Source organism: Pelmatolapia mariae, linkage group LG2 (genome assembly GCF_036321145.2).
Source record: "Pelmatolapia mariae isolate MD_Pm_ZW linkage group LG2, Pm_UMD_F_2, whole genome shotgun sequence".
Lineage (NCBI taxonomy): Eukaryota > Metazoa > Chordata > Actinopteri > Cichliformes > Cichlidae > Pelmatolapia > Pelmatolapia mariae.
The window spans coordinates 31,079,252-31,106,322 of record NC_086228.1 but is presented as its reverse complement, the minus strand read 5'-3'; the positions used below and the strand labels follow the sequence as shown (position 1 = coordinate 31,106,322).

General features: G+C 39.2%; 1 protein-coding gene across 4 annotated transcripts in view; it reads left to right on the top strand.

Moving 5' to 3' along the window:
• Positions 1-22,811, top strand: part of csnk1a1 (casein kinase 1, alpha 1) — a 30,060-nt gene extending 7,249 nt beyond the window's left edge. Inside the window, exons 3-11 of one of the 4 annotated variants that reach the window (XM_063498680.1) lie at positions 4,088-4,214; positions 4,372-4,470; positions 11,973-12,056; positions 16,302-16,441; positions 16,715-16,793; positions 17,046-17,120; positions 17,400-17,506; positions 17,862-17,974; positions 21,457-22,811. In XM_063498680.1, the coding sequence (XP_063354750.1) occupies positions 4,088-4,214; positions 4,372-4,470; positions 11,973-12,056; positions 16,302-16,441; positions 16,715-16,793; positions 17,046-17,120; positions 17,400-17,506; positions 17,862-17,974; positions 21,457-21,464 (832 nt within the window). In that variant the 3' untranslated portion in view covers positions 21,465-22,811. Of the gene's footprint in view, positions 1-4,087; positions 4,215-4,371; positions 4,471-11,972; positions 12,057-16,301; positions 16,442-16,714; positions 16,794-17,045; positions 17,121-17,399; positions 17,507-17,861; positions 18,016-21,456 lie in introns of those variants that run through there. The other 3 variants (XM_063498664.1, XM_063498690.1, XM_063498672.1) reach the window with 3 other exon arrangements.
• The last annotated feature ends 4,260 nt before the right edge of the window (positions 22,812-27,071 follow it).

The window sequence follows — 27,071 nt, the reverse complement described above, 5'->3', positions numbered from 1 at the left end:
AAATGCAGTACCACAAACTGTTCTCTTCATTTTGAAATTTGTTGCCTCTAGACCTTGTTGACATAAAAGTATAGCCTGTTCTGAGTGAAAATAAAATGAAACGATGAAATTAACGTTAGTGAGACTGCAGTTTTGTTTTGTTTTTTAAATCATTTGAGTTTTTTCAGTGGCAGCACACAATCACACCCGTTTCCCTCTGGGCTCAAAATTTCCCCCAAATGTTTGATAGTTTAAAAAATATAAAGTGGATTAGTCACTCAGTTATGTTACTTTTAATTAAAAGTTTATTCAAACACGAAGATTTCGTTATTCCATTTCAAATTGAAGGTCAATAAACCCCCTACTTCCATTAGTACCTATTTGGATTCGCCAAGTCATGGGACATCATAGCATGGGCCTCAGTGACGGCAAACATTAATGAGAACTGAGCCCTTCCTCAGTTCCCACCATTTACAGGCCAACGGCATATGAAGTAAAATTGTCACAGGTATCATTTTTCGCCCTCGGAGACTTTCTGTAATGTTATGGACAACTCAAGTTGTTTTTTTTGTTTTTTTTATGTGCACCAGCACGGTTGCCACCATGCGTTCCATGTGTAGCTGGACCTGGTGTTACATACATATTTTGCCACAGATTTACTGGTTTACTAGCTGTAGCTTCTTTACTGAATAGGTACACATCAGCAAGAATCAACATACCCACATGTCTGTACTAGGGCTGCCACAAACGATTATTTTGATAGTCGACTAGTCACCGATTATTTTTGCGATTAGTCGACTAATCAGATCATGCATCCATTGGACATAAAACGTACAGCTTATTGCACCAGCATGCATCTGCTCTTATATAATGATCATTAGCTTACAGCTTTAAGTGTTTAAGGTATGTGCTAACTAAAAATAAAGACAAGATGATAGTTTATTAAATTTTAATGAAATTTGCAGATTGTCTCGGTGGAGTTTAATAAACTCGGCCGTCTGTTCTTTATGTAAAATATAACAGGACACTGGAGTATATTCTCAAGCATCTCACACTTCTGTTTAATCAGTTCTCTGTTTGACGTTTATTCAGCTGTGTGAAAACTGTAACTTCAATCTCAGCCAAACAGATTTACTGAGGAACAAATAAAACACTGAAAAAAGCCAAACAATAACATTTTTAAATTATCTGAGTGACTTATATATCATGTTTAACCTGAGTAGCGAAAGACCGCGTGGGGTCTGAAAATGATGTGCCGGGAGTTCGCTGTTCTCACCGGCTCTAGTGAGCCTTGAACCCTCCAGCTATCGAGCTAGTGGGTAACAGACGTCTCTGAAAACGTCGGAGCGCTTTTGCAAATATGTTATGTCTTGATAAACTGAGCAGATATTTGACGTTTACACAGCTCCATTCTCGCCTGAAAATATGTTAAAAGTTTATTTTGTGACCCAGAAAGAATAATAAGAGTAATATTAAAACTAAGTAGCGGCCGCCATTGTTGAAAACTGGAATTGGCTGGGCCGCGCTATGAATTCTGGGATAGGTTGGGCCACGAAGGATACACCCGACCCATCCTTCAATTCTGGGGAAATGAAGGACGCATTTTTCGGCCGCATTTGGGGGAGTCTTCGAATTTGGACAGTCTTCGCCGCGTCGCTGTAACGTAATTGGCCTACAAATGCGGCCTCTGAAGGATGCAGCCACTAAATTTGGACACAGCTATGAAACCAGACACAGCTTCTTCTTTTTCGGGGTTTAACGGCAGCTGGCATCCCTGGACATGCAGTGCTGCCATCTTCTGTTTCAGTCCGTTATTACACTCTTAAATCCTACTACTTATTCCTGCGTCTTTTGGGATCTTACAAAGCTTCAAACGACGCGTCGACTATTAAATTAGTCGTCGACGATTTTAATAGTCGACATAATCGTGGCAGCCCTAGTCTGTACGTCCATTCAATTCATCTTTCTACGCTTGTTGCCATACACATTTCATCTCTCTTTGTTTGTCGTGTTCGGCCTCACCTCTTCAATAAGGTAGCTGTAGCTTAGGAGGTGGAGCAGGCCATCTACTAATTGAAAGGTGGTGCTTCGATCCCTGACTGCTCCAGTTTGGATGCCAAAGTACCCTTGGGCAAGATACTATAACCCTAAGTTCCTCTCCAATGCAACTATTGGGGTGTGAATGTTAGAAAGCACTTAGGTGTAGAAAAGAAGTGCTTGTCTGAATGGGTGACTAAGGCATGTCATATAATACTTTGAGTGCTTGTTGTTGTTATTATTACATTTTATACATTTATTATAGGTGCCTTTAAAGACGTGGTTTAAAAGTACAAACAGTTTAGTCTGGAAATCTGGTGTAAGTGCATTCCAAAGTCTTGGGACAGAACAACTAAAGGCTCTGAGTCCCATGGTAGTCAGGTGAGCAGACAGACGGGAAGCTGAAGAAGAGCAGAGTGTACTCTCAGTACGTATGGAGAACATTTGATAAAGACAGACGAGCAGGGTTATAAAGGACTTTTTGAAAGTGATAAACAAGATCTTGAAATTGATACTTAGGTGAAATGGAAGCCAATGGAGCTGTTTAAGAACAGGTGTTATGTTTCAGCATTTCTATCTGCGATTTCATTCTTTTGCCTTTTAATAAAAGTAACAGTTACAGTGTTAACTAAACGATGAGGCGACTTGTCACTGGGACCTGAGCACCTGTGGACGTAGGAAGTATAATCCCTGTATAAGTAATCTCGGTTCAAGCTGTAAACAGTAAAATTGAGCTTTTAGAGAGGTATCAAAGCACATCAATGCAAAGCAAAGGGGCGTTTGTTACATTATTTATTTACTAACAAAATAGTCTATGAAAAAACAAAATCAAAAGACTAATTTTCAGTGATTAGTAGGATTTTAATCTCAATTAGTTTTGAAAATATAAATGTACAAAGAACCGTGGTTGGTTTGTTCTTTTCGATGTTTTTAGACACATTGTTGGCTTTAGTGAACAGATTGTGTTCAATGTTTTTTCCAGAGTCACATGACTCCACATCACAGTAGTGTTTTAGAGTGGGGAGGAAAAAATGAGACTGTCTTAAAACAATTTTAAAAGTTAAAAGTTCAACCTCTGCTGCGTCACAATAACTTATGTTTTCTTGTTTCCTTGTTGACACATCAGGATGTCAGTCGGAACAACTAAATTAAACCAGAATCCCACTAGGCAATGATGTCATTGGTGTTAAGAGAGAATTCCATTTGATGGGCTTCCATGGAACAGTGTGGGGTTAATTTTTCAAGACATTTTAATGTCTCATGTTTGTACCTCAAAAACACATTAGTATGATTTCAAAGTGACGTGTAACCTTTTGTTCTTGTATATACATGACTCATTTTAATTTTAGCCTTCTATTATGCACAAGGGACACGTAAAATGACACAAGTGAAATGAGCCTTTTTATAAGAGGCCAACCTGCTTTGGGTCTACAGTGGTCCCTCGCTATAATGCGGTTCACCTTTCGCTGCTTCACGGATTTTATTTTTGTGCAATTTTCCATGTTTTTTGGGGGTTTTTTTGTTTGTTTGTTTTAAACAGCGTATTGTGTTCTGCGTCCTGATTGTCTGTAGACCATTGTCAGTCAATCCCGTGCCGTGTCTCCTGTGCAGTACAGAATGCGTTCAGCTTGTCAAATTTACATAAATCTCCGATCGCTAGCAGTGTGACTCTGAAGTGCTGTACTGTATGTTTGTACGTTTTCTCCCCAACAAACAACAGTGTCAACAAAACATCGTCACCTGCGGGTGCCTTTGGACTTATTTTTCTATGAAGGTTTGAACTTTAAGAGTTTAAACAAGAGAGAAAAGTGTGAAAATTTTCATGCCTGTCTGAGAAAAGAGTATAAAGTGTGTAGTGAGGGGTTTTCCAGCCTTAAAACATCTATAATAATTGTAAAAAATAAAGTTGGCTACTTTGCGGATCTCACTTATCGCGGGTTATTTTTGGAACGTAACTCCCGCAATAAACAAGGGACCGCTGTATATTCAGCCTGTGAAGTTGGTTTAGAGAATGCATTGTGACTGAGATCAACCGTGAAAACCCACTTTTATATGTTACTGTTGTCATCAGGTGGTATGGCCAAGAGAAGGACTACAACGTCCTAGTTATGGACCTGCTTGGACCCAGTCTGGAGGACCTGTTTAACTTCTGTTCTCGCCGCTTCACCATGAAAACTGTCCTTATGCTGGCAGACCAGGTATCCAGCTCATACACACACCCACTTCTCTGCAGGCTTTTAAAAAAGGGAACTAGGCAAAGGTTTATTATCTGTATCCTGCCTTCATATATAATCTGGAAACTTTTGTCCATTGTAGTAATTTGGTCACATTTAAAACACATTTTTATATCTTCAGATGATCAGCAGAATCGAGTATGTACACACAAAGAACTTCATCCACAGAGACATCAAACCAGATAACTTTCTCATGGGCATCGGCCGTCACTGTAACAAGGTAAGATATGCAGGACCAGTACACAAGTATGTCATATTCAAGGACTGTATAGACCTGTTGGAGAATAGTTGTATGACAGGGGCCAGATATTATGAAGCAGTTTCAACATACTCGGGGTGTCTTTCAGTTATATGGAATCCCTGACGACTAAACTATACGGTCACATGAAGTTGGTTGATCAACTTGCTGAGTTAATCCAGGGTTTCACCTGCAGTTCATATGAAAGGGGTGGTGTTGGCAGCATCTAATTCATCTAAAAGGGGCTTTTTCATGGGTTACATGACTTTTCTTCCACATAAAGTGGAAGAATGGGAAATGACTTTAATTTGTCGGCAGATCAAAGTTAAATGAATTTGAACAGGTGTTCTTGGCGTGTGTTCTACTAGCTGCAGTTACAGCAGTGTAAAAGAGAAATATAGGAACATTTTATGCTTTTTCTAAATCAACAAATTAGTACATGCACATTTCTGTGACAATGCAACACAGTGTGTGCTTCACTCAGTGGTTTTAGGTACAGCTCAATAAGTAGCATATGTATGCCCCCCAGCATAGAATCCATATTGCTCTTAAAACATGCTGTGAATAAAAGAAACAGTGAAAACGGTGATTTTAAAATGAAACCCCCAACATAACCTGCTTTGGACACTTGTAGTTTTTATTCTCTCCCCGTTGTCTTTAAAGGGTTTGAGAGTAAAGTTTAAGAACAGAGTTCAAACAGGAAGTGTCCTGTTTTAGGATCATGAATTAATGGTAAATGAACAGCCAAAGTGTTTGCTGCCAACAGTAGGGAAAAAAACACAGGATTAAAATTGCATCTAAGAATTAGATCTATTACTGATACTCATCAGGGAAGCACCCTCCAACTCTCCATGCAGAGGTTACAGGAGTGGTGATGCTGTATTCTGGAGAATCAGTCAGTGGGCAGTGATTTCATACTTGCTGATGTCTAATCTGGAACATCTATAGCATAAGTTACACCTCTGTAAGTAGTCAATCACCTTTTGTACTACAGAAAACCAGGACTAACCCTGAAGTGATCTGGATAAGCTGAAATCCTGCTTCCTAATAGACACCTCTGGTAGTAAATGTATAGCTTTAGTAATCTCCTGATGGTAACATCATCAACACAAACGTTTTTGATTTTCTGCTTTGATGCTTTGTGTAATGACTCCAGTCGGCACCATGGAAACATGAACCTTTCACTAAAAACAGATCTGTAATAGAACTGTGGTGTGTCTAGGAGTGTGCTTGTGAATGTAAAAAAACATAAATGACGTTAAAACAATGCAGCCCCAAGTTTTTAAAGAAAAGGACTGCTGATGCCAGCAGCAGTGAAGATGATGGTTTCATATTTTAACGTGGAGCCGCAGTCTGTCTACTTACAGTGTAGAGTAATAGATTTCACAGGGAAGTCAAAATTAATAAATTATTACACTCGAGCAAAGAGGCAGAAGACGGTGAGCGTAGGTGAAGGAAAGCATCCAAAACAGCAGCACTCGTTCCTGTAATCACAGTAAATCCCATACAGGGAAAAAGCTCAAAGTCACTCATTAAGCCACCTGCTCAATAATCTGGGAGACAAAAACAAAACTGAACTTTGTAGCTGCTCACATCCGCAGCTGTTTCACACAGTGAAAATCTACAGACGCTACGCCACAGACGCTACATTAAAATGTGCGTATTGGTCGGATACGGAGTTTAAGCTGAAGAGAGCCGACCCACTTTCTGTTGCAGTGAAACCTGCACCAAGCAGGGGGCAGTTTAAACGGTGAGGATTTTCACAAGACCATATTGATTTCAAGCCCTTCGTAATATTTTTTTAATTAAATGTAAAATAATATAAAATATTAATTTGTAATAATATATAAAAATGTTTTTTTTTTGCAGGCCAGTTATAAATGTACATGAGTAGAACTCTGAGCCACTCACCCGGAGCTGTTTGGTAACTGAATTATTACCATCTACACCGGCAGAGAGGCTGTTTTCAGCAGCACACAATTTTGCACCGAAGCTCAGGGACAACTTCAGAATGCTGATATGCTCACTTTTCTTCATTGTAGTCATCACATGTTCTTTTTCATTGGAGTTTTATTTATAGAGCACAAAATCTTTAAGGGCTTATCTTGCACACACAACCACACATACCTGAACACACAGTCTGTCATCCAGCAGATACAACACTGTTGGAACAGTTTAACTGCATTCAGGCAAAAAAAGTTAAACTTTTTGAGTTTCTAAAATGGAGAAACCTTGTCATTTTCTGTTTTGGTTTTGGAAGACTGCAGATCAGGTGTGACTATTACTATAAATATTAGCAACATTTTTTTTTTTTTGGTCTACTTGAAATGGAAAGTGACATGGTAATCTGTGTTATTGAACGGCAGGGTTTGGTGCCTTGGGCACAAGTATGAATTATATTTTACAAGAGGGAACAATGCCTTATTTCCCATTTCCAGCTTGAAGAAGTTCTGATTTAAACGTCAGTCCTCCTGTTTTCTCTTATTAGGATTAAGAGGATTATGGATTAGGATTATGAGGGCTGAAAAATTCTCCCAACACACGCAAATTAGACTTAGCATGTGCAAGTCTGCATTTGTGAACATGTTCATGAGTCCCCGTCCCCATGTTGGGAATATTGGTTGAAGGTAGATTTAAATGGGCTTGAATCTCTAAATGCTGGTATTTAATGCATCTGTGGGAAAAATTGGATATAAATTTGACACCTCTTTATAAAAGCTATTGCCATTAACCTTGAACCATCGTTGATCCCCAACATTATCATCCATGAACATAACTAAATAAAGCTCTTATTTTGAAAATCGCTACTAACCAGCCAGCCCTGCTCGCATCCGTTTTGTTTCTCTGTAGTAATCGTTGTTTTGCTCTGGATTTGCTGTCAGCGGGAGGACTGATATTAACATTAACATACAGTTGGTGGACATCTGGTTAATTTTGTAACTACACTCACCAAAACTGCAGTGCAGAACCAGGGTTACTGTTGCCAACTGTAGGTCCAGATGGGGACCTAACACCGTTTAGTGGTGTCAACATGAGCTTATCGCAACTGTGCAAGATGCAGTCGCAAAATGTTGAACACTTGTAAAGTCCAACATGAACGTGGACTGAATGTCAGCATGCTGAAGGAGCTTTGTGACTGGTGGGAATCAATTCTCTGAGTCTGCTTCCTGAAGTTATTGTTGTGTTTACTGGACATACCGGTCTGTTTTCCCAGATGTCCTTATCTACCAGTTAATGATGTTTCACTGTGGTAGTGTTGCTTAAATGCTTTCATATTAAACCCCAGTTTCTCACAGAAATCCCTTAAAAATAACAGGGCTTGAAAGTATAGTTGTAAGTTTCATTTACTTGGTCGAATTTGTGACCTTGTTTTGTGGTAGTGTTAGTATCTAATGCATTTTGGGCCACTTAATAGTGCTAGATTCTTTCATAATCTCTCTCTGTTACCAAATTCAAGTCTGCATGTCACCATGCCTGAGTGAGGTGATGAGTGGTGTAGAGCCGGGGAACTCATTTTCATCAGCATTATGGTTTCCCTCAAAGGACCATTTGTAACTGGATAAATATAATTGAACTTTGCCATACTGTTAAACTGTCTCTGTATCTGATTTTTGATATTGGGTTACAAATAATTCACAAACATTTGCATAAATGCAACAACATAGGTTGACACGTTGCTTTAATTAACAACTTTTAAAATTATAAATTTAATAAAGCCACACTACAGCAGCAAAAATAACCTCTTCATAACTTATCATGTGAACTTTGTCCAGGACGAGCTTTGTCACAGTGGGTGATGAGCAGCTGCTGAGAATGTGTGACAGATTTGTATTTTAGAGAAACAAATGGCTGAACAGTCTTCACATTGTCAGCATAAGCTACCCCCAGCTAATGATGTAGTTAAACAAAAAAAGAGAGGGGGGGCTCTGCAAGCACGCTGAATACATAACTGCACATACAGAAAAGTGTATAATTTATTCAAAAGAACAAATTTGTTTCAGTTCACAACTAGATTGGTGAAGTTGGATCGATGGTGTGTAATTAACACACCATGTAGCTTTATTGTTGCCACAAGACCCCATATTACACAACCATGTTCATCCGTAGGTCATGTTCTAAAAAGAACACAAGATTCAAACACCGCCATTATATTTCATTTAAATTAAACTATTAGAAGATTTGAGTTAAAAAGAGTTAATAATTCCACCCAGATGAGATGCTGACCATTTGTTTTGTTTTTGTTTTTTTTCATGAAAAAAAAATCTCTTCTGAGCTTAAATTATTTGAGAACTATGTTCCTGCTCAGCTTCTGTGGATGGTATGGCATGTCTCCATACACACAATCCACACAAAGCTTCTTGATGGATGATGAAGTAATGTTATCAGAGGTTTGTGGCGGTTGCGCCCCCCCATTTTTGTCCTATGTTAATCCTACCAAGCAGCCTTTTCCACCACATCGGTCCCCCCCTGTCGTCGTCCCATGCATTGAAGCTACATGAAAGAGCTCCTCGGGACAGACAGACGTCAGCCTTCACGCCCCATATAAAAATTGATAACTGCACTGTGTCAGTGTTGTCTGTGCTTTTATCAACAGCTAATGAAAAAGCCAGATACCTCCCTCCGTGACCTCGGATGTAAGATTGCCTGTAAATTCCCTCACTCACTCTGCTATGGTGTTTTGTTTTTTGACAAATTGATTTTTAATTATTTTTTTAAGAAGTCTTATCTGGTTGGTGGATCCCTGGTCACAAACCCTTGGCATGCACCGCTTCAAAAACACTCTGAGAAACTCTTTTCTGTCTTCAGCCACAGTAAAGCTACTGTTTGGTGCTGTGTCCCTCTGGGCTGTAGCTTTGATGAACACATTCTGCTGAGGTTGCAGTCTGCTTTTAATTCTTGAACCATGTTTTGTTTTTGTTGGAGACTAAAATGATAAATGGACTGATTTTTTTCTTTTTTAAATACATGTGAAGGAATACAATGTATATAGACCTCCCTCACCACCGACACGCTCACAACACAAGCTGTTTTGGTTTTTCTTCTTAAATAACAAACAAATATTCATTTTCCTATTTCTCATTAAACAGCCTTCCTTCTGCATCGATTCTCCTTTTTCTGGAAATTTTGAGATGGTCACCAACCCAATGGTGTTGTAGAAACACTTTAATCTAGTGGCAGTTTGCTGTCTCTTCATGGGATGGCTTGCGTTTTGGGATATGTAGTTTATTGTCACTTTATGTATATTTGTATTTAATGTCTCGTGGCAGATTAGGCCCGCAGCCTGGTGTGTGACACAAGTGTTGTAGAGCACATAGCACAGAAGAGATCACAGTGAGTTGGGAAACAATTTGCTGTGCTTTGAATTGACAGCTGTTCAGTTGTGGACATTACAGGCTTCTGATACATTTAGTACCAGATCGGATGTTAGTCAGCAGTATTTTTCATAATCATTGATAGTCACTTGAGTGACTCACCTGGAAGTTGAGAAACATGTATCTTGGGTCCCACCCTCGTGTATACTTATTAATATTTTCAGTATTACCAACATTTAACCGTTAAGAGTTTGAATTACTGTCAGGTTGTCCCTGTCTTGCTCATTTTTTTTCTGCACTGCTTGCATGCAAGAAGTTAAAAGCTGCCGTAAATCAAAATTATGAGTATTATGTTTGCTTTGCAGTTGTAGTCAAATTAAGGTGAAACTGAGCACTTGGTGATGGGTTTTAATAGTAATAAAAGTAAAGCTTTTCATTAAATTCAGGCATTGTATTTATAAAGGTTTCCAGTGGAAATCCTAACATCTTTCCATTTTAAGAATCTTGCTCAATTACTTGGAGGCTTTTAACCTAAAAATTACAACGTTGTGTATAGTTTGCTTTTGAATATTTTGTTTTCTTGACATGCAGAAAGTTCTTCCTAATATTGAAATATGCTGATGAATTATAACTGCTAAAGAAATGAGAGTAAGAAGCTGGCCTGACAATTTTAAGGAAAGTAAGGCTTTGGGCCACTCCTTAATATGCAGCCACCCCACAGGCCCAGTGAATAAGAGTGCTGTCATTATGGAAACAAGTCCCAACAGGACAAAACGTTTTCATCAAAAGAAAAAGGTTATTATTCAGGACAGTTTGGTATTCATTTAGGCACAGATTCTACTCAGATGTGCAAACTATAGTCATGGATTTGTTTAATGCTTTTTCGTAGTCTAATCTGTGTCCACTTCACAAAACAAAGCTGTGCTTAATTAGTATAGTGTTGTGCATGCGTGTACAGACCTTGCCATGTGAAGTATAATACTGATGAAGCACACCTAATGTTAGACTGAGGCTTCCTTTGCTTGGTCATGGCCTCAAAAATCCCAACATGAGTCATTTATGCCTGCGTTACTGGTGCGTACTGGTTTGTGGCAAGGAACGTGTCCAGTAAAAACACAAGTTATCTGTGTGGTGGGTATATTTTGTCAAAGATTCATTTTTAGCTTTGCTCTGTTTGCTGTGCTATTTGAATGCCCTGGGTAAATATTGCACTTTGTAGCCTATATTGCTCTTCACTAATGCAAGTAAGCTTGAGTGTAGGCCAGTAACAGAACACTCGACTTCCTCATTCGCTGGCTTCTACCTCACCTATTAAAGAACTAAAATGACACTGCAAGCCCGTTCTAAGAGCTGTCATATTTCATAGCAGATTTATGCAGTGTTGACCATTTAAAAAAAATACATTTTTAAATAAATTAGTATTTATGTGCTAGGAATGTCCAACTTGAATAGAAGCAGATTTTTGGGTTTGTTGTAGTTTTTAGATCACCAAATCACAAACCACACATTACCTTAGTCCCTCTGCTAGAACATTAAATCTTTGGTAAGGTTGCACTGTATCAGAGGAAATCTTGGGTGTTGGTTTCAGACTTTACAGGTGACTTATTAACCACTTTTGTTTTTGGTTTTTTGGCAATACTAACCTAACTGTAGAAAAGACATTAACCCATGAATTTGCTTTTTGTTTTTTTGTTTTTTTACATGCTTTATGTTAATATCAAATACTCTTCACCGCTCGTCACTACCAGTTTACCAAAGCCCCACTTGTGCCCAGGTCTTTTTTGAGATATGGCACTTGCTGTCTATTTCCCCCAAGTGTTTTTCAGACATCATAATGAAGCATCCATGTGTCCCATACTACACACACACTTTTGATCTGATCTTTCCATGGTTGTCCTGACAGAAGAAAACCATAATATGATTTCTTCTAGACAGGTGGCCAGAATGATCAAATCTGTAGCACGGTTATGTAAAGTGTATTTCTTATTTAGATCCAGTATCGCATGTACAGAAGCCAGTGCATATCCTAGCTCTACAGGACAGTGTTAGTTGTTAAAAGGAGAAAACAATGTGGGTACAAACAGAACTGCCTGTTGTACTCATGTTAACTGTAACTGAAGGTGGATGGAGGCTGTGTAATTTTGACCCCTGCCCCTCTACTGTCTGCCCTAGTGTTTAGACTCGTCAGTGGGGAAGAGGAAAAGAAGCTTGGCTGTTAGCTCTTCTCAGGATCCATCTTTCTCAGGATTAAACCAGGTGTGACCTTTACCACAACACCAGCTGCCTCACAACTGCAGTTGTCGCTTTGCAATCATATTTTACTACACTGGTTTAAAATGAATTAGCCCACCAGCACCCATCTTGCAGTTGCATAATGCCCAGCGTATGTACTCCATCTAACAGTGTGAATCTTGTTAGCATTGGCTAAGAAGTAGTTGTCATTGCCATGTGATGTAACAAAGACGCTGCATTCATCTAAATTATACACGAGTACCTGATCGTCCTCATTGGCCTAAGAGGAAGTGAAATGACTTAAACTGCAATGAAGCAATTAATTTTTTTAGAGATGAATCAAACCTAACTAGGTTTAAGCAGGGGGAAATGTATTTACCAGAAACTTTAATAACAAGAAGAAGTCAGTGAGCTAATAGAAACAAACATTGGAGAAACAGCTGAATCATTAATTTATCATAGAATCTAATGTTCTGGTTGATTCTTGTTAAGTGTTTAATACTTTACCAGTACTGGTGGGTGGTGGGACTGACAGAACAGTGTGCACTGTGTAAATCTATTTCACACAGAAAAGGAAAAATGGAAGTTTATTTCTCTTTTTCACCAATAAGACTGTTGTCTTTATGTACCAGCAGGACAGCAGCAAATCGCAGTTAACGTGATTGACATACAGTGATAAACTGTTTGACCTGCTTTAGTGCCTCAATGTTGAGGCATTAAAGCTGCCTGGTTCTTTATCCCCCTTTTTAAAGGTCGCTTATAGTTGCTGTTTTTGGTTTTCTAAACCTAAAATGAAATCATTCAATAAGAGACATTTAAAGTCTTAAAGCTAAGCTGAGGCTGTGCGGGGGGACATTATTGATATGTCATCCCAGTGAAGTTGAACTGCACGTGCGACCTCTGTAGAGTCCAGTTATCATGTCATGCTACCTGTAGTGACACTGACCATAGCCAAATATAAAAACTACTTTAAAAAAGAAGCCTTATCTAGTGCATCAGTTAATTTCATTACCACCAACACAACCAATGTCAGAGGTCAGGGTTTTTCTGAAAATCTTGTCAATGCAATCAAGAAAGTTGCCTTGGATTTTCAAATTGATACAATAAGTGTCTACTTACGTCTGAGGGGTAGCACTGGCAGTCACCAGTACTTTATTTTTTAAGCAGTGTATCTGGGGCTTAAAGCTCATATCAAATAATGACTATTTGTCAGTTGTGAAAAATAAAATGGGCCAGTATAGTGAATTGAGATTAAGGGTGCGCTCACTCCAGTCTTGGAGTGAGTAGGATTTCTGTCTTGATAGGATTGCAGGTTTGGTCATTTTATAACAGGGTGTTTGTGTGTGTGAACACTGTAGAATTATGGCTGCAAGCCTAAATTAGAGATGAGACACCTTAATTTCATTTCATTTTTTTTGACCATGTCACATTTGGGAGGGAGCTATTCATTTATTTATTTATTCCCCCCCCCCTTGGTCATAAATGGCAGTATTATATTGGCTGTGAGTGTGCATCCAGTTGTAACTCCTGTTGTTGGAAATGTGTGTTCTCTGGACTTTTGTTTTGTTTTTACCCCTCAGCCATAAAAGGTCGACGGGGGTATTGACGTCGTGATGCTGGTTGGGCGGGCAGTTTGGATGCCTACGTTTGTGAATGTGACAGCTTGAGAGCGAGGTGACATAGGAGCTTCAAATCGATACCACAGGTGTATCGACTTAAAATCCCCCTACCAGTGACTTCAGTGACTTTGACCTCAAGGCCAAGGATGGAGGTCAAGTTTTCTGAACATTTTGTGAATGCCATAACTAGAGGAAGTCGCCTAGGATTTTCAAATTGATATCATAGGTGCCTCTGCTAAAACTCTTGGGCGAGTTTGAATCTCACCAACCTTGACTTGAAGATCAGAGGTCAAGTTTTCTGATTAACTTGAAAGCCAGGCGACGTAAAATTTTGACATTGCTAGCATAGGTGTAACCTAATGAAGGTACTGATATTTTCAAGTGTTGTGATCAAGCTTTTATTTGACTTTGGGGTTTTGTTTTTATTTTTTTGTATTTAGCATTTAAGGGTGATTGTTTTTTTGTTTTTTTGTTTTTAAAGAAATTGTAATATAGCAAAAATACATTGGAAGGTTTTTGGGTTTTTTTGACAAATGTTATGCAGTTAGAAATTGCAATATGTAATTGTTTAAAATGGAGAATGGGCAGAAGTGTCCGATTACTTTTAAGTAACAAGTAAGGATTACTCTTGCAAAAAGTAATTGGATTACTGTTACTTTCCCGTAAGCACACCGCATTACTAAACCGTCGTGATTTTATTTGTGAGAGTGTCTCATGACAATGACGTAAGCGCGTGCGACGTGTGCAGTTCAACAATGGATAATCTAGAGTGCAGGAGAGAGTACGACCATGCAGCGTTTAAACCGTGGACGCACTGACATTACTTTGAGTTTGATTCTGTAAAAACTGACGAAAACATCTGCATGGGAAGAAATGAATCTTCAAATCTGAGCGAGCACCGAGCACGCCGGTTGTCAAAAACTGATTTCCGGTATTTCCCTGTGTTTACTTATATTGGTCAATAGACTTTACTGAACAGGATTTACAAAGACGTTATATATAAAATTGCCTGTTTTTCAAGTATCTTTACAAATCTTGTGTTATTGTACCTACAATATAATCGATCCGGTCCTTTTTGGCCACTTAAAATATGTTTACAAAATAACTGTTATATTTGTTGCGGTTTTTTTTCTGCTGCCCTCTTGGCCAGATTACTCTTAAAGAAGACATTTTTAATGTCAACTGGATTTATTTTTTTTTATGTATAAAGGAAATATAAAAGTCACTGCCAAAAACTGATTGCAGTTTCTACCTTGTGACAGGAATGTTGTCTGCGGCTCAAAATGACTTGATATGTGCATAAAGTTATAAGATTAAAACTAATAAAACAAGTTTTAAAAAGATACTTTTTCATTTAATTAAATGTTATATGATTATGCAGAAAAAACTGGGCTGAAAGGTCTGTTGCTTTATTACATATTCAGGTTGTGTATCATGTTTTTAAAAAGTAATAAAGTAACTAATTTTGAAAAATAATCAGTGAAGTAATGGAATTACTGATTACATCTTCAAGAAAGTAATCAGTAACTAATTATTTCTGTCAAGTAACATGACCAACACTAATGGAGATCAATGAGCAGTTTGTTGCTCAGTTTATTTTTTTAATATTTATTATTGCTCATTTAATAGGACAAAAGTACTCTTTATCCAGTTACTTACCTGGTTACTTACTTAATCAATGGAATACCAGATTATTACAGTAATCAATGTTGGCAGCTGTAATTCAGTGTCTGCAGTCATCTGTACAGCACAGTGGACATTCTGTCATGGTTTGTGTTTCAGCCAGTAACGCTGGTAAAATTTGGTAATAGTGTGAATGCAGAAGACTGCATGAGATTTTGGTCCATCATGCAATGCCATGTGGAAAGTTTCTAGCTTTAGTTTTAAACATGACAGTGATTTCAAAGACACTTTGAGGTAAAGGCATATCTGATAGGGGGGTACCCCCAAACCAAAATAAAACAGTGGAACTGTGAACCCAGACCGCATTATTATTATTGAAGCCAGGTGGTGTCATATTGAGAGAGTGGAACAAAAGACGGCTCGCCTCCAAATGAAGCTCGGCCAGTCGTCCCAGAAGGCAACTTTAAATATTACCAAAAGGTTTAGGCTGTGTTGAAGATTAAGGGTGCTCACTACCAAATATGGACTTTGAAGCTTGTTAAACTTGGTTGTTTTTTTTTTTGTTGTTGTTGTTTTGTATGTCCATGTATTAGTTGCATGTGTCAATAAATCACTGCACCCATTTCCCATTTACGCAACAAAGAATAATTGACGGCTTTCTCTAGACTTTTGCACAGTGCTGTAAATGCAAAATAGAGAATCAGTAGTCGAGTAATAGATCGATTATCAAAATGGCTTTTTACAGTCATTTAAAAGACATTTCACCTGAGACTAGTGTCAGTTCATATAAATGAATAATAAATGTTACAGAATAAGAGTGCAGTGCCCCCACCCTCCAAGCACACTCCGCTGAGCAGCTTATATGAACCCGTACGCTTTTGCATATTGACACCATCACACGGTTACGTTCACCGTTGAGTAATGTTAGCATTTGTTTTACAGAAGGACAAAAAGGATGATTTTAATGAAAGAACTCTTTGTTCGTCGGTAACCGATAACTAACTAGTCTTCTGTCCCTCTCCATCAGTTGTTCCTTATTGACTTTGGTTTGGCAAAGAAGTACAGAGACAACCGAACACGACAACACATCCCATACAGAGAAGACAAGAACCTGACTGGCACGGCACGCTATGCTTCCATCAACGCGCACCTGGGCATTGAGCAGAGGTCTGTGCAAACATCTGATAGGCAATCTTCAAAAATGGCTTTCAAAGGAAATTATAGGTTACTTTTTTTCCCAACAGTGTGTTAAAAATCAAGCCAATTTTTAAAAAATGGCTAAATGGGCTTTTTTCTGGTTTACATTGTATCTTTCTCTTCGTAATACTGCCACAGCAACAATTTCTAAGAGAACGAAAAATAATAATGAATATTTTGACGGTGTCAGGGAAACACTATTGCACTCGTTCTGTACTCAATGAACACTTTTGTTGTCTTCAGTCGTCGTGATGATATGGAGTCACTAGGCTACGTGCTGATGTACTTCAACAGAACCAGTCTGCCATGGCAGGGATTAAAGGTACGTCGCTGACTTTGACACACAGCAGGCAAAGACAGTAGTTTTGTTTGTGCTGGACGTGTGGGTAGAGAGAAACTAAAGACGCAGCACACCATCATGTTTTGTGGTATCGCTCACTAGCATGAGTTAGAGATGCACTGATTGTAACTTCTTTCTGGCTCAGACTCAGTGAGTGCACCTGTAGCCTGAGTGCATTTAGTGTAACAGTGGGTTGTGGCGTAAACATGCTGTTTGTATTTTTGTGTTGTCCAGGCTGCCACAAAGAAGCAGAAGTATGAAAAGATTTCAGAAAAGAAGATGTCCACCCCAGTTGAGGTCCTCTGTAAGGTAAAAACACTTTAACCCCACAACACCAAGATTTTGAGACCTACATGTTCAGTGTGCCCACACAGAGAGAAACCTAAATAGACTGGACAAGGATGCCAGAGCTAGCAAAATGAACACTTTGAATTTTACATGTAATATTAGTCAGGCCAATAAACCCTTCAGTTTAAAAAATCAAAAATGGCGTTTTCTTGCAGTTATGTCACGTTCACATCTTACAGGGTTAAACAGGCACAATGATCAAAGCAGTGCACACTCAGCTGTATGAATGCATATTTCCAGGGTTTCCCAGCAGAATTTGCCATGTATCTAAACTACTGCCGTGGCTTGCGCTTTGAGGAGGCTCCAGACTACATGTATCTGCGCCAGCTGTTTCGCATCCTCTTCAGGTGAACACACGTGTCCAACTTTCTGTACATGGCTGTCAGTTTGGGGTCGGTCAGCTTTGAGAGCTAAATGCAATTTCCAGTAGTTAACCCCAAACACGTGCTTTTACTACATTGTCATTGCTGATTCCATTAGCTAATCTTTTGTATGCAATTGCAAACTTTTAGTACAGACTGATTTGTATGCTTTTGAATAAACTAAAATGTTTCCTTCCTTTCACCCTGCCCGCTCCCATCTTACATCCTTTCACATCTTTTGTTATTTCTGTTTCTTTCCTACAAAATTATTTTAAACTGTTCAATGTTAATGTTGGTATATTATTTCTGTGTGTGTGTGTGTGTGTGTGTGTGTTTTAAGGACTCTGAACCACCAGTATGACTACACATTTGACTGGACCATGCTGAAACAGAAAGCTGCTCAGCAGGGGGCCTCCTCCGGGGGCCAGGGCCAGCAGGCACAAACCCCCACAGGCAAGCAAACTGACAAACCCAAGCCTAACATGAAAGGTTAGTAGCAAACAGCCAAGTGACGTTTTTTACAGGCGCCAATAGCTCATATAGTCATTCAGCATTACATTCAGGACTTTTAGATACTGGGTTTATTTTGTTTGTTTGTTTTTATTGTTTTGTTTTATTATTAGAATTCCCTATTCCATACCCCAGTGCCCCTGGAGAACGAAAAAGCACCAAATTGGAAATGTAAAGCAAAAACAATATTGTTGCTGAAATAAAGTCAAGCCACATTATAAGCCTGAGGCACAATAATAATAATGATAATAATAATAATATTATTATTATTATTGGAAAAGAGAGAAATATTTAATTAGAAGCAAAGACGTCCTTGGGGAATTTGACTACTAACTTTGCTGTCATGCTATTCTGTCCTTTTTGGGGGTTGGACTACAGGCTTTCTCTGCTGTCGCAATGTTTTAATACTGACCAACTATCATTCTTGATTCTTCTGCAGTCGCTAACATTTCCTATCCAAAACTTGAAAATGCTGAACATGTTGTGTCTCCCTTGCCGTTACATGATTGAGATGGTTACCCACTGTATGGCAATGGCAGCTATAGACTGCTGCAGTGTTTGTGTATAAAAACATTTTTGTACACATTTGACAAATTGAATAACATCAACAAATAGCAACAAATCAGGAATTTCAAAAGTGGCTGCATCAGCGCCCTGTTTAACAGGGATTTCTCTGCTTCTTTCTTTTATCTACATAAAGATGCAAAAGGAACACACATGTGTACATATGTATACACAGAGACGTGTGTGTCTGTGTGTGTACATGTGTGTACGGTTTGAATGTCAGAACTTGACATCATTCCAAAGTTCTATGTATTTATTTACTGATTATAAGGCTATAAATACTGCCCAATACTGACTAAATTATGTGGCTTTTTTCTTTAATTTCTTCTAAACCCAAATCACTCTCAAATGCATCATTGTGACAACTAGCATTACGTGGCCAAGTTTGCATTAGAACCCATTTTGGCCCCACAAGACTTGGGGCTGTGATAGTCTTGCTGTAGCAGAACCTCATGGCAGCACACATATGACCACTAGCATGTTCTTTGTTTCTTTTGTTGCTCTGTAGTGAAAAATGGCTTTGAGAATAAGACCAGTCTAGAAGGCTCGCATCATTTAATATCTATCAAGTGATCAGCGTGTTCGTCTGTTGATCTTGTGCACAACGTTTTGCACACCATAATCTACATGTTATAGTTGGTTGCAGTCACCAGAGGGCAGTGTCAAAAACAACTGCTCTCATGCAGTGCTGTTTGTGATGCTAGTTTAGTTTAGCTTGTGCTACAGAGAAGACCTGTACAGAGTCATCAGTCTATTGCACAGCCATGTTCACAAAGAGAACTCCTGCAGGCACAGGAAGAACATGCAAACTCCACACAGAGCCAATCTGAACAGCCACATGCAGTTTGTTGCAACAAAGTGGTACATGTATGCCAGCAGTATAGAAAGTACTGACATACCTGTATGTCTGTCTGTGGATGACTGATGGTTTGCTGTTTTATAGTTACATGTTGTGGTTCAGGTGAGATGAAATGCAATATGTCACCATTTAAAGTAGTTTAGTTTACTGCAGTTGTGATACAGCATGGTTCTATGTAACACTGGCACGCACATGTTGTGCATGTGCACTACCGTCAAGTTTTAGAGCACCCCAGTTTTAGGACGCTGGTTTAGCTCAGCGGGCAACCACATGCCATACGGCTGAGAGCGGCCGGCCCGGGTTCGAGTCCGACCCACGGCCCTTTGTCGCATGTCTGCCCCCGCTTTCCTGTCCTTTCTTCACTAAATAAAAAGCTAAATAAAATATATATATATTGTTTTTGTTTGTTTTAAAGAGCAACCCCAAATTTTCCAGTTATTTATTGGAATTCAAGTCCAATGAATAACTTGAAATGGTACAAAGGAAAGTGGTGAACTGTCAGAGGTTTAAAAAAAAAAAAAAAGGTAAGGTTGCCTAATACTGGAAATTGCATTTCAGAATTATTCAAAAAGGCCTTTTTCAGGGAACACAAAATTTGTTAACAATTTAAAGCTTCTCTCTGCATCAATGGAGGTTAATCAAGCCTTGAAAGCTGGTGCTACTAATTCCTTCATGAACCTAGTTAGTCAGGAAAAAGAACAAGATGGTGAGCTTGGAAACACGGAGTGTCCAGCACAGTCTCCAGACTTGAACTCCATCCATTTACTCGATTCATTTACAAACTCATAACAGAAAGAACGAAATGTTCAGAAAAAAACAAAAACATTTAAATAAAAAAGCACAATGGTGGGGAGGGAAACAAAGAGAAACTGGCTTCTTTTCCCACTCTGTGTTTACAGGTTTACAGTGTCTGTCTGACACACTCGACCAAACAACAAATACAAAAATTAAATAAAAAGTCAGTTAAAATTCAAAATGTCTCTTCCAGCAATCATTAAAGAAAAAAAGTCAGATGTAATGTTAAGTCTTTTGTGTGATTTGGCACATCTCAAATAAATAAATGAATAAGTATCTGTATTAATACTGAAACAGGAAAAGAAGGTAAAATATTCCCTCCAAACAAAACGCATAAATTCTAAATGCACAAGTCAGTCCGTGCGTGATTACATTGCTCCGCCCATCAGAAAGTCTGTGCCTGCGTCAGTATATCGCCTGTCGTCTGTTATTGGACTGACAGTTGTCGGTTGGAAAATTTTTACATATCACCCAACTTTAGTCTATAAATTGATTCCATGATTTCTTTTTTAACTCCAATTTCTTTCATTTCAGAATACAGTGAGACATTAAACTGCATCATTTTCAATAAAAACTGGAAAAATTGGGGTGTTCTAAAACTTTGATTGGTAGTGTACATTGGTGAGCTCACAAAGTGCTACTAAATATCCTACATTAAATTTAGCTGTAGTGCGAATGATGGTAATGCTCAGAAGTCGTACATGTAGTTAGAATTTATGGGTTTTGTAGTTATTTTGGTAAACATTTGTTCACAAATGGTGATATTGAAATTCCACACACCTTAATGCGGGCTATATGCTTACTTAAACATGCTCATGTTACCTGTGTAGTCTCACACTAGTTGAGTATTGATGTTGTTTCAGTAACTCTAGTTTGAAATGAAACAGCAGGTAGCTTGATGGACATTTCTGGGGAATCCCAAAAGGTCGATGCTGTTCATCTGGACGTTTTCAGATTTACTCACCTGGATGATTGAGCATGCATCAAGACATTTGTAGGGAACCTTCTAGGGAACTAGCGTTGTAGGACACTGATACCAAGTTTAGGGACTTGCTGTAGTTGTCCTCCTGTGTGCTGGTTGTAGTTCTTTGCTACTGACCTTTTGCTTTCACTGCGCTACATGCTTACCTTGCTGGTGTGGGTGTTCAGTTTGTCCGTCTCTGTGCTCCTAAACAACTGTGGTAATGATGCTTCTGTCTGTCTCTAGGTTTTTGAGGGGTCTGCTCTGAGCAGAGCTCCTGAAGTGTTGGTGACCAGGACTAATAAGTCTCCCTTCCTGGATAAGCGACAAACAAGAAAGTCTTTCCTTCCATCATAACTGTCTATGTAATGGAAATATATAGATTTACACACACCTTTGTCAGTTGTGTTATCTATATATTCATATATGTGTATATATAATAAACCCTCCACTCTGGAAGAATTTTTTTTTTTTTTTTTTTTTTGGTTTTTTTAGGATGTGGAGGCTGTAGCCCCCCCCCCTCTCCCCCAACACACATACCCTTTCCCCATCCATCCTTCTGTCCCCGTCTCTGTTCTCCTCTCAATGTTGACTTTGTTTCTTTGGAAACTGAAGTTCAGATCAACTGACCATTTTTCTGTTTTTCCTCTCCCAGTAGAAACATCTCAAAGCATCTCTTCTCTTCCCATTCACTCCCTGCTTTTACCAAGCAAATGTTAAACATGTAAACCTAAAACCTGTTCTCCCTTTTGTTTCTTATATAATTGAATGACACACCCCTGGATGTTATTTACTAAAAAAAATCAAATGTTGATTTTTTTTTTTTCTTCTGGTTTTCTTTTTGTTTTCCTATGGTGATTAGGAGTTTGCCTGTTAATAAGCAGTGGATGGCAGTCAATGGTAGAATGATACTCTGGCTCTCTCCCTCTCTAGAGCTCTGAATGATAAATCTGTTGTTAAATCTTCTCCATAAATGCCAATAAAAATATTACATAACTCAGAGCAAGCACAAGTTCTTATCAGCCACCTTCACATGAAAACTGTGTAGAAAGCACCAGCCAGGCATGAAATGTGAGCGTGCATCTGTTGCTTGGTGTTTGTTTTTTCCCAGCAGGCACCACTATAAAGAAATCATCTTCACCTGAATATTTGGGATATTCACATGGTCTTTAAAAATCCCCCTTCCACTGTTCTTTAGTATACAAACGTGAATTTTTAATTTACTATTTTTTTTCCTTTGTCCCCTTTTTTAAGGCTTTAGATTCAGTGTGCTGGATCATGAGACCAAACTGTTTAAAGCACTGTCTCAAGATTGAGTCAAAGTTCTCACACGTATACCAGTCGTTTGTTAGGTGTATAAAGAACACTGGGATAAGTTTTTCTTGCTCAGAGATGTCCTTTATTATAAAGATTCAGTGATTATAAAATATATGGTTGTCTTTGATTATTTTTTTTCTTCTTTTTTGTTTTTGTTTCCAACAGTGGAAAAAGCTTCTCGTCAAACATTGAGTCTTATACACTGTACACCGATTAGCACTGTAGCCTCGTACCCAACATTCGACCAAACAACTTATTTCTGAATAAATGTTGAGACGCTTTTGGGTTTTTTTTGTTTTTTGGCTGTTTTTTTGTTTTGTTTTTTGTTTTTAAGAATGATTTAGATTAGAAAGACTGGATGACCTGGCAAAGGTTGAAACGTAGTATATTTAAAGGCATGTCTCACCCTGTCGTGCTGTTAATATAGATATGAACTATTCATTTATTAACAGTAATATTTAAGTCCAATCTGACTACATCAAACTGTAAATTCATCATCTGTGCCTCACCTTGCTACTGTTAGCATGTAACTTTGGAAAAACCAACCTTGTTCTTGGGAGTTGGAATGTGACATGTACAGAAACACAGTGACCTGAACTGTAACTTGTGACTTCGAGCACGAATTTTAGTTCATTTTAAGGATGGAAACGCTCGCACCTAGATGGACCCTGAATAAAGATCAAACTAATGTGAATGTTAGACACACTAACCTGATGGCAGCACAGCTGCTGCAAAGCAACAGTGTGCACAAGACACGGTGCTCTGTAGTTTGTATTATATGAATGTGAGCTGTTGCACATTGGTCAACTATTTTATTAAACCCTATTCAAAACCAGGCAGGAAGGCCGGCACAAATGATGTGCAAGTTTACATATTTGTATCATTTAGTGTAAGTAGTTGTATTTCCACTAAATGTTTGGATGTGTGTGAGATCCTCCTGCAGCTGTTGGGTCGACTTGATGTCTCTGTTTGGGGTCCAGCTGAAACAAAACAGATAACACAAACTTTGCAGTAAACATTTCTGAATACCAACCATAACACAGCAGTACAAACCATGAACTTCTGCACAATCGGCACCAAATATGTGGAATCATGGTGACAGGAGAACAGATCCATAAATACCGACGTGTCTCCATCCTTTGCATGCTCCATACGTTATACAGAGGGGTTTTTTTTTTTACAGACGACCTCCATCAGCCTCCAACAGTCAAACAAGTTTTGTTTCTAATGAGCCGTTATTCCTGGAGAGCAGTGTGAGCACTCAGCAGGTAACTCCAGTACGATGGACAAAGTGTAAACACATGAGTGGAGGTCCCAGCAACAGTCTGATATCCCTGTGTTGGTGTGATGTGGTTCCTGGGCTGTTTTTGTAACACAATTTGAAACTTGTGACTTAACCTGGAAATCACTGATATTTTACACAGTGGGTGTGTCTAGTGTACTGCACACCCACAGCTGTCCTGAAGTAGGTTTGACATGCCAACACAAAGTGTTTATTTAATAAGCGAAGCTGAATCTAACAGTAGTTCTGTTGCCTAAACCTGACCAAAATGTAACAGAAGAATCTTGAAAAACTGAAATAGTGACTGCTGAGCTTTTCTGTTGGTGTTTCTATAAGAAACGTCCCCACTGTTGTCTTTTGGAAATGACGAGGTCATTTGTCAGTTCTAATTATGCTCCTGGAACAACATCAGTGATGTTTCTTATGGGGCTGAAACGGCACCAATACAGCAGAAGATGTAACGTATTATTTTTAACATTAAGAGTCAGTTACTGGAACTGTTTGGTTTTGGTACCTACCTTCAAGGTGAGCATCTTTCTCCGGTTACATCAAAAACACTTTGTGGGCCCTTTTCTAGGAAGAATGTTCAACAAACTGAGTTTAAGAGCAAACTCTTTGGCAAGTTTCCTGTATGTTCATCATGTGTGTGCATGAGCAGAGGAAGAGAGATGTCATCGATGGAGCCTGATATGCTTCGTGATGGCAACAGGTAAGGAACAGAGCCTCCATTTCACTCCTGTGGACCGAGGAATATGAACAAGTGTCAGGAGGAAAGAAGAGTTATTCATGTAGGGATCTTGAACTTTGATCGGATGAAGCTAAATTCTACTTTTACATTTGATTTTAAATCAAATTATTCATCTGTGACCCAACAGGACAAAATATAGAAGGCATGAAGTGAAGATCCAATGTGGAGAAACAGATGAGACTGAGATTAGTCCAACAGATGGTAGTAATTTTTCCATTATTTCTGCCATTATTGTGTAAAATGCTTAAAGACAGTAGGACTTTGAGTGTTTCTATTATAAACATTAATATTTTTGATCTAATATCAGCCATCGCTGATAGATGACAGCCACTGTTTCACCTCTAACTCTCCTATAATCCTCGGGGTCACGTTCACCCCATTCAATTTTTAGCATCCAAAAAAATAATTAAAAATAAAAAAAGTTAAACTTTTTTGGCTTCATATTTCATGAGCATAAACTTTTTATGATATGTTTCAATGAGCAGTACACATTTTGCATACATCGGTGTTCCTCTGGGGTCAAGTTGTTTTAGCATTTGAAAGCATGTCTGTGTCTGACCTTGAAACTTTACACCTGCATGTGCAATGTTGGTCCTTTCAAGCTGATACATGAAAGGGGGGAAAACATTCCCATGAGAACTTTGATCCTTCTTGCCGTGTGGCTTGCGAGTTGTTCACATCCAGGTATTGAAGTGTGTGACCTAGTATACTCTCACCTGCTCAGTTAGACCTGATATTTCTCATGCGGCGGTGGGCGGGAATTTCCCCCAAGGACAGCTCGTGCAAAATAAGGGAGGAGCAAACTTCTAAAAGTTTCCATGACAGCCTTCCATCTAAATCCACTGTGTACTCCGCAGTCTGTATGCTCCTGTGGGAAAGCTTTGCTGTCAGTGAGGTTTTGGCTCTGACAGTGGAAGTGACACTGTGTCACTGATCTTCCACATCATTGATGTGAGTGCATACAATGCATTTGTTGTATGGTGTGAAATTAACAAGGACTGGAAGAGAGGATAACTGAGTTGGAGGAGGATTTTTCCTGGAGCAGCTCAGGTGAGACCTCATATTGAGAGAGGAGAGTGCATCAACAGCTGCTGCAGCCATCGTGTGGGACATACAGACAAAGACAAACAGCCCTGCCACCTTTCCTGCCTGTGGATTGTATCACTGGAGAATTACCAGTGGTACAATCCACAGGCAGGAAATGTGGCAGGTGCCAAGTTTGTCCCACCAGAAATTATTCTAAGACTAGCATGACCCATGCACAATGCAAGCATGCACACACTCTCTGCACATCCTGTGTTCTGTAGTGCAGACAAACTTGAGTGCTGGACAAGAACTTCATGTTCTGACTATTTAACTGATGTCCCCCCCCCCCCCCCCACACACACACACACACACACAAAAGAAACCACACATACAAAAGCAAGCAAACAAAAAAGTACTGTTCAACTCTGCCGTTGCCCATATAGCACTTTTTTTAAAAAAAGAAAAGAAAAGAGGAGAGGTGAGTGAAAGCGATGCTGCAGCGCTACAGCAGAGGGTCTAGGATCAGGAAATTCAGCAGGGTTCATTCTAAAGGATGGATGTGATGGGTGTGATGGATGTGATGGATGTGATGGATGTGATGGGTGTGATGGATGTGATGGGTGTGATGGATGTGATGGGTGTGATGGGTGTGATGGGTGTGATGGGTGTGATGGATGTGATGGGTGTGATGGATGTGATGGGTGTGATGGATGTGATGGATGTGATGGGTGTGATGGATGTGATGGGTGTGATGGGTGTGATGGATGTGATGGGTGTGATGGATGTGATGGGTGTGATGGATGTGATGGGTGTGATGGGTGTGATGGGTGTGATGGGTGTGATGGATGTGATGGGTGTGATGGGTGTGATGGGTGTGATGGATGTGATGGGTGTGATGGGTGTGATGGATGTGATGGATGTGATGGGTGTGATGGATGTGATGGGTGTGATGGGTGTGATGGGTGTGATGGATGTGATGGGTGTGATGGGTGTGATGGGTGTGATGGGTGTGATGGGTGTGATGGGTGTGATGGGTGTGATGGGTGTGATGGATGTGATGGGTGTGATGGATGTGATGGATGTGATGGATGTGATGGGTGTGATGGATGTGATGGGTGTGATGGATGTGATGGATGTGATGGATGTGCACCCCAAATTAGAAAAAATTGGAGGAAGGATTTTGAAGATGCACTGAATCTAAAATTGAAACTTTGACCTGATGGTGGTGCTAGAGAAAAGGTTATGTCATCACCAAAAACAGGTTCATCTACTTGTGGTCATTAATGTTGTCCATTGTCATTTGTGTATTGAATAAATAAACAAAGTGCCTGACACAAACACTTGGTCAACAATTGTATGTAAACCATTTTCTGGAGGCAAATATCCCTTTGGCCTGAATTGGAGGAGAAGAGGAGGGTTAAACCAAATTCTTGGGAGTGTCCAAGTTTCATTATGAGTGCACTCTCCTCCTCTGCTTCCTCTGACCAC